Source organism: Camellia sinensis, chromosome 11 (assembly GCF_055761805.1).
Source record: "Camellia sinensis isolate YWXY chromosome 11, ASM5576180v1, whole genome shotgun sequence".
Lineage (NCBI taxonomy): Eukaryota > Viridiplantae > Streptophyta > Magnoliopsida > Ericales > Theaceae > Camellia > Camellia sinensis.
In genome coordinates this window covers 54,625,079-54,633,968 of record NC_138971.1, presented here as the reverse complement: position 1 = coordinate 54,633,968, position 8,890 = coordinate 54,625,079, and the positions used below count along the sequence as shown (strand labels likewise).

The 8,890-nt window shown below is 38.8% G+C and overlaps 1 protein-coding gene across 1 annotated transcript; it reads left to right on the top strand.

Annotated features, from left to right (window-relative positions):
* The first annotated feature begins 7,538 nt into the window (after positions 1 to 7,538).
* On the top strand, positions 7,539 to 8,285 carry LOC145802344 (uncharacterized). The gene is made up of 2 exons (XM_082895042.1): positions 7,539 to 7,632; positions 7,849 to 8,285. The coding sequence occupies exons 1-2, from the start codon at positions 7,539 to 7,541 to the stop codon at positions 8,283 to 8,285; spliced, it is 531 nt and encodes a 176-aa protein (XP_082751168.1).
* Positions 8,286 to 8,890: the final 605 nt, after the last annotated feature.

Genomic DNA, 8,890 nt, shown 5'->3' with positions numbered 1-8,890 from the left:
ACTGTGATGTTAGTGGAAGGCACAGTACTTGGTGGGATCATGGCTATGTGGAAGTGGGCTAGGAAGGGGTCGGGGATCAAAGAGCTTGAGGTGTCCCTTTTCCACTAGAATTTCCATGGCATTGGTTGGAGAGATGTAGAGAGGGTGAGACCTTCGGGTTTGAGGTCGTGTTGAAGTGGTTGGTTGTGGGTCGATATCAGCAAAAGGTTTGGCCATTTTGGTAGAAATGGTAACAATATTAATCTCTGAGGGTATGGAATTGGTAGCTGTGCTACTATTGGTAGTTGCTTTGGAACTACGAGTAAATGTCTTTTTCATAGGCTCATTTTCTTCTATAATGATTCCCTGTTTGATAGCATCCTCAATTTGAACCCCAATCTCACGAAGGTCCTTGAAGTTGAAGTGAGAAAATTATCATTTTCTGCAATAACCTTCCATGAAGAATTCTGACAACCATATGGACTTGATCTTTCTCTAGGGGTCAATTTGTCATCATGGATGCCTTTGATCTCCACTTGGTGATAAATGCCATGAAGCTCTCATTGGGCTCTTCTCGAGTTGCCTCTAACTCTCAAGTGGTTACTTCGATCTGTGTGTTGTAAGAGTATTGAGTAACAAATACTTAAGCTAACTCCACCCAATTTTGCTTGACCAAATCATTTAACTTGCGATACCAACCAGTAGCCACTCCTGACATGGATCTTCCAAACAAAGAAAACTTTTGAGCCCTAGATAGGCCCATGGGCTGTAAGATGTCTGAGAAGAGATGGATATGAACCATAGGATCACCAACTCCATCAAATCTATCTATATGCGAAATTTTAAACCGTTTGGGCAACCTCGCAGTTGTTTCCGTAAACCTATGCTCGATGTCTAAAATGGAGTTGATCCTTTGAGTTTTTGAACATTTTCTCTAATTTGGCTATTTTTAGCACGGCCGGGTCAACTTCATCAATATCCGTGGGGAAAAGTCCTCTCATTAGTTGCATAAGAACCTTAAGATCTTCTTGTGGATTAGGTTCATGAAGTTCCTCAACTGGAGGAGGTGGTTGCAGAACCGAATGAACCACTGGAGGTGGATGAGATATAGACACCCTAGATGGGCATTGTAAGAGAGCGTCACTATTGGCGGCAACCTTGTTGGTAATAGCATCAATGCTTCGTTGAAAGGATAAAAATATGTTTTCTATATCTACTAGAGGTTAGTTTGTCACTATTAGAGGTTGATCTATCACCACTGGAAGTGGATCGATTATAGATTCTAGAAATTCTAGTTGGAGAGGTATTGACAGTGAGTCTTTAACCTTTCTCCTTGTAATTGGCGAAAGACAAACTAACATTGGCTGTCCCTGAACCAAATCTATAGTTCTATTAAGTCCAGCGCAAGTCCACAAAACTTCGGGGATATGAGACTGTTCTGAAGCTATAGTGCTGCGACTACCTAGCAAAAAAAAAAACAAAAAAACAAAGACACAAAAGGACCCCCAATCAGAATTTCGGTAGCATTCTGGCTTAACTAATTACTGTTAAATCATGCTAAAAAACTGAAATCAACTCCACAAACCGAAATGCCTGAACGATTCATCTGAACTTGACAACCCCTGTATATATCCTATACATTACATATAGTAGGAAAAAGAACAAACACCCCTATGGAAGGTAGAGTTATCCTGTCCAAGCTTTGAAATGATCTAGGGTTACAATATTCAAACAAGTGACATCATACATCCTAGAATGGCGTGGCATCCTATCCTAATTTTGGAAGTTACTAGAGCTTACTATATGCACTAGGTCAGTCTTTGGCTAAAAAGGGTATCTCAGTAACACTCCGATATACCTACCCAGTCTGTCACCTATAAGTGTATGGCGGATCAAGCGGTACGTTGGTGATCCAGATCCGAGGCTTGTGATTTTACCATGACAGAGTCCATGTTCGTCTAACCGCCCGAAGCCAGATGGATAAGAGGTGATGAGCACAGACTTAGGCACACTAATGCATGAAATGCAATAAGCATATAATTGAAAATAAAAGTCATATCATGGAGTTCGAGTCAAGGTTTCTTAATATCCTCAGTAGAGTTGCTATAAACTATCGTATCGCCCGGGGGTTACCCGTGCGTGTTAAATAGTTTGGATCCTTAATCTCTTTCATCCAGTCTCACAAGTGCAATGCAAAACATAAATGAGAGTCCAAATTCGACAACTTTTATAGAAAATCCATTTTATTGCATAATCTTTGCCAGAAATGGACTGCGTCATTAGATCTCAGAGTCGTCACCTAATATTTTTGGAAAACTAAGAAACTCGTGACTCGTGCCAAGGCCGTTGTTCGTCATAACCAAAGATGTCTTGGTTCAGAACCTTAGATATGAGAGGGGAAGGTCTTTAATTGAGCATCCTGCTCACCCAATCAAAAGATTGACCTCTAATAAATCACAATATGAGTTTTATTGATTTTATATAATCATATTCCTGTTTTTAATAATCTTAAAAGTTACTATTTGAAAGCAATCACGTATAGACTGTGTCATTCATTTTGGAACAACTTGATTTCATGTATTTTGAATGAGTGAATAATGTGCAACTCAACAGAAAATGAGTTCGCAAACATAAAAATGAATATTATTCCAAATTGAACAACATAACCTCCATCCATTAGTATTCATATAAATATATTAAATAAGCAAATAGCCACACGGTAAGATGCTAAACATAGTAAGAAAAACACACAAAAGTGGGATGCTACAAAATAACAACTTACATATTCACCGATGTCCCGCGAGCAACTATAAAACAAAGTTAGCGAAATATGCATGATCTTACATACAAAATTGTCAAAACCCAAACCCGCTTCTATAGGTTTAGCGTCGTAACCGGCCAGTAATCTTAAGATTACCGAAGGCCTCTAAGACAAATTCACAATATAAGGGGTTGGCGGAAGCAAATACTAAATATACAGTGTCTATAGAGCTGTGTAGACTTATATGAGACAGAAAATTTTAAACTTTATAAACATATATTATCACGTCACTATTACATCATCATGTACGCAAATTAAACAAAAAAGGACTTAGCCCTATATATAGAGTAAACAAAAACTTGTTCATAATAGCAAAAGAAAATAAAAATAAAGGTTAGGACTTGTTCACATGATTTATAAAAGACTTCTGGAACCTCCTAGGGAGGTGTACTGGTTGGCTAACACAAACAGATCCCAGATCGAAAGTCCTAAGCCTGGTCATGCGCCTGATCACCTACATATAAAATAAACAATAAGCTAGAGCCCAGTGAATAATAACAGAGTAAACGCTTTTATGAATGATATCCATAACAGATTCAGAATTTAGAATTTAGATCAGAAACAAATTTATATAGAGATTCAGATTTTGTAAACAATCATACTTGGTACATCCATTAGCTAACAGATCAGATTGGTCGTATAAGACCCATGTGCAGTGTAGATAGTCATAAAGACCCTTATTTAGATCAGACAGATGGTTATGCATATTCTTAATAGATAATACCATGATTGGAACCCACATGAATTCTTGATACCAGGTAATAGATAACAGATATCACATGACAGATGCTAAGGATGCCACGATTATATTTCAGAAAGCTGGACAATCAATCATTCATACAGAAAATATCATATTAGAAAAACAGAGTAAATCATTTAATTAGAAAATAACTTAAGTACAAACATATCTTTACAGAGTTGTTACTCACAAATAGCTCTAGAAATAGATCAGACAAATTAGACAGATCAGACAGATCAAGTGGATGATAGCCTGTGACCTACACAGACACATGACAGATATACATTGAAACACATGCTCTGTAAACTTTTAACTTATTACATTTCTTTCTTAGTGTGTTTCTAATTCATTTCCCATTATTATGGCCTAAACCATGGCTTAAGAATGCCAAGGATGCAATGAAGATGCCATTATGCACTTTGAAAACACTTTGTAAAATTTCAGAAAGAGGGCAGTTCGCTCAAGCGAAGCTTTGGTCGCTCGAGCGGACCCCTTGGTTTGCAAAAATACTGGATGCTACAAATCTAGGCTCAAGCCAACTTTTTGGTTGCTTGAGCGATCTTTTGGTTTCTCGAGCCAATCATCAAACTCTGCAAACTTCTCAGAGTCCTCAAAGTGCGCTCGAGCAAAGCTTTGTTCGCTCGAGCGAAGATGTAGAATTCTGGAATTTCCAGATTTGCATTCAAGGATGAAAACTTGATTTAAATGCATTAAAACTCACTCTTTTGGGCCAAAACTGTACGAAACATTTGGAAACTCATATAAAATCATGAATTGAAGATCATTTCACAAATTCAAGGCCCAAAGCTCAACCAATTCTTCAAGATCGAATCAAAACTTTATGTATGTTGGACATGCATGCAATGATATGGCTTCTTTACTTCCAAAACATGTATAATTACGATGAAATGGTATGAAACATGATGAATTCTCAAAATAGAGCTAGAATAATTACATGCATGTGAGAATTCCTGGAAAACAACTTCAAAATGCAATGAATATGCATGCAGGCATGTATTGAGCTTTAATTCTTCAATATTAGCTTAATTCTTGTATTTAATCTCTTAATTCTCTTAAATTCATACCCTTGATGCTTCAAATACAAGGTTAAGAGTTGAATTTCTTACCTAAGCTCCTCAATTTCTTGTATTCTAGCAAGTTCTTGTACAATTCCACCAATTCTCTTCAATCCGTAGCAATTCTCCCTCTCCTCTTCTTGAATTCAATATCTCTTTATGTTTCTCCCTCTCTCTCATGCTTGAGTTCAAAGATGGATAAAGAATATGAGTTCTAGATGATTATATCACATATTTATAGCTTGGATTAGGTTAACTTAATTAAATTGAATTAAAGCCAGTCAAGCTTGCTTATATCTAACTAAATCTATTTAGTTTATTCTAATTATTTGATTCCGAATCAATTTTTAATTAAACTTATCATAACATTCTAAAAATTCTAAATTATGCATTGAGATAGTCAATTTCATGTTCGGATGCTGATAAGGTCGTCAATTTTCATACCAAAATCGAATTCTAAATAGATAATCCTATGACAAACAGATATGAATACAAAACATACACAAAATGCACAATTAACTCATAATTTCATCTTAATTACTTATTAGGCATTCTTAATTAAGGCATAATAGCTAATTACTAATCAGGGTTGTCACAGTCTTCCCACCTAAAAGAGTTTGGTTCTCCAAACTTTAAGTTAACTTCATTCGTGAAGAACGTAGGATCCAATTGAAACAAATCAGGATATCGTCTTCCATTTCCCAAGTCGCATATGTTCCTCTGTGTTGCTGCCAATTGACTTTCACCAATGGAATTTCTTTGTTCCTTAATCTCTTGATCCGACGATTAATAATTTGTATTGGCCATTCTTCATAAGTAAAGTCATCTTTCAATGGCACATGAGTAGACTCAATAACATATAACGGATCCCTCAGATAATCTCGAAGCATAGAGATATGGAAGACATTATGCATATGTTCCATAACTGGAGGTAAGGCCACATGATAGGTCACCAGATTGATTTTCTCAATAATCTCATATGGCCTAACATAACATGGTGTTGACTTGCCCTTGGCTCCAAACCGTGTTTGCTCTTTTCTCAATAATCTCCTAAGAAAATAAAACGTTTTCACATGCGACGTTAGTCCTTCTATGTAGAATCTTGTGTTTGTACCATGACTAATTTTGGTGATGTAGGGATGTCCAAGTTTATTCTTAGTGAGACATTCTGGAATGAGCTCGAGGCTATGAGTTCGGAGGGGATATTAGGAGTGCACCAAACCCCCGTCTCGCTAGAAGGATGTGAAGACTCTGAAGACATAGTTAGGTGACTACATCCGGGCCTTGACCAATTGATGGGACGGCCAATATACGTACAAGCCGATCCTGATGATATAGCATACCTATCATGGAGGCAGAGCCGTGCACATATGCGAGGATGGTATCTCGGACCTACTCACGTGGTCGGTCTTACCCTAGGATTTGACCACCCTCGCTACATCGTTGGCCTTTTACCCTCACATTTTGTTGAGAGGAGGGGAAATCTTTTCCTCGGCGACTACATACTCACTATCGTCCCTAACCCTCTGGACATTATTAATGTCTAGAATGTTGACTTTAGCAATGACTTAACATATATCGAGAGACCTAGGTGGATTGTCGATCGAGCATTTTAGGGATACCTACAGTCCATCCCTTTTTATACAGTTCAGGCAACATGGGCCTGTTTCGGGGTAGTGCAGCTGGGATGGGAATTCGAGCTTCTCATGCAACAATATTTTCCATGACTGCTTGATTAGATGTTGAGAGGAGGATCCTTTTGTTTTTGTTTTGTTTTGTTTTGTGAGCTAACCATGATTAGTTCTAATCCCTATTTTTTGCACTCAAGGATTAGACATTAACATAACTTTTAACTTTTGGATAAGAATGCGGTACTAACACTATATTTGTATCAAGGAAAGCTGGTGTTCTATACATATATATATATATATACATGATGCTTTATACATATGATGTCGTGTTCATTAAATTATTTATACTAAATTTACCTTATAGTAATGGCCAATGATAGTAACGGAACCGAGTCATCTGTCAGCGGAACTGAGTCAATGGAAAGAATCATGGAAAGAGTTGTTACCAGCTTTTTGCAGGCCTTGCAAACCAACATAAACAACGGAATGCTAGAACGGCGAGAAGTGCCGGCTACGATAAAACAGTTCTAGGATCTGAAGCCCACCACATTCACCAACGGTTCAAACCCTTTGATAGCAGAAGCTTGGGTTAGGGACATGGAATCGATTTTTCGCGCGCTGCCTTGCACAGTCAGAAGGTAACTTTTGCTACTTTCACTTTCAAAGATAATGAGCAGGAATGGTGGCTTCTCACCTTCGAAAAGAAGAAATCGTGACTTGGGCAAGATTGTTGGAAGTATTTTACGAAAAATACTTTTCGGATTCACTACGAGAACAAAAGGCATCGTAATTCATACATCTTAAGCAAGGATCAATGACGGTGGCCGAATACGAGAGTAGGTTCACACAACTATCCCACCGAAGTCTGAAAAGCTCAGAAGTTCGAAGTCGGTTTAGATGATCACATCAAGAACAAGATTGAGGTTCTGAAAATGCCAACTTATGTGGAAGTGGTAGACCAAGTGCACATTGTGGAAAAAGGGATTAAAGCCTCGCGCTTCGGGAAACCAAGCCAAAAGAAGCGATTTTGGGAAAGAGACATCAGAAGATCCAGTGTTGTGCCTCCCAAGAGGGTAAATACGGGCACAACCAGTTCAGGCAATCAAGATTCTACTAATCCCAAATGTGGCACCATTCCAATTTGCCCCACTTGTGGAAGGGTTCATTGGGGACGATGCCATCGAGATACGGGAGCATGCTTTAAATGCGGACAAATTGGCCACTTGCTGCGAGATTGCCTAAAGCTTACCAATCCTACAACCGGCCACTCTGAACTAGCCCCAAAATCCGCAATGCCTAGAGAAGTGAAGAAGGACCAAAAATGCCGAGGAAGAGCTTTCTCCTTGGTGCTTGGAAACCCGGAGGTTATTGAAAACGTTGTGTCAGGTACACTTTCTATTTGTGGTCATTTAGCTCATGTCCTCATTGACTCTGGTTCAACTCATTCATTTGGTGCACCACACTTTTCTTTCAAGTTAGCATCGACACTCGAACTCTTAGAACATATATAGTCTGTGTCCTTTCCTTCTGGTCATTCTGCCCTTGGTACTGAGGTGTACAAATCTTGTGCAATATCCTTAAAGGGCGAAACCTTATACGTAGACTTGATTCCTCTTCGTATTGGTAGCTTAGATGTGATTTTAGGAATGGATTGGCTGGCTGCCAATCACGCCTCTATCGATTGCAAAGCCAAAAAGGACTCCCTCCAGTTACCAAAGCAGCTCGAGCTTGTCTTTGATGGAACTGGAGTTTCTACCCTTCCATGTGTTGTATCCTCCATGACAGCCCAACGACTTTTAAGAAAGGGTTATTGTAGTTATATCTGTTATGTAATCGATACTCAACTAGAGGCCCCCACACTTGATGCAATCCATGTGGTTCGAGAATTCCCAGATGTCTTTCCCGAAGACCTACCTGGTACCCCGGTTGACCGGAAAATCAAATTCACCATTGAAACTCAACCTAGTACACAACCAATATCAAAAGCCCCTTACCGCATTTCAATGACGGAATTGAAAGAATTGAAGGCCCAACTCTAGGAACTACTGAACAAAGGCTTCATTCGACCAAGTACCTCACCCTGGGGAGCTCTAGTACTATTTGTAAAGAAGAATGATGGTACCATGAGATTGTGTATCAGTTATCGAGAATTGAACAAGGTCACCATCAAGAATCGGTACCCCTTGCCACGAATCGATGACTTGTTCGATCAACTTCAAGGTGCCCAAGTATTCTCGAAAATCGATTTGGGTTTCGATTATCATTAACTAAAAGTTAAAACAGAAAGTATCGAAAAAACTGCCTTCAGAACACGTTACGGGCACTACGAGTTTCTCGTTATGCCATTTGACGTCACAAATGCTCCAGCAACCTTTATGGACCTCATGAATCAGGTGTTCAAACCCTATCTTGACGAGTTCATCATTGTCTTCATTGACGACATTCTCATATACTCCAAATCACCAGAAGACCATGAGCACCACTTGATAACGGTTCTACAAACACTGCATGATCACAAAATTTATGCCAAGTTAAAGAAATGCAAATTCTGGATCACTAGTGTTCACTTCCTCGGTCACGTCATTAACAAGGATGGCATTTCAGTTGACTCTCAAAAAGTTACAGCAATCGTGGATTGGCCACG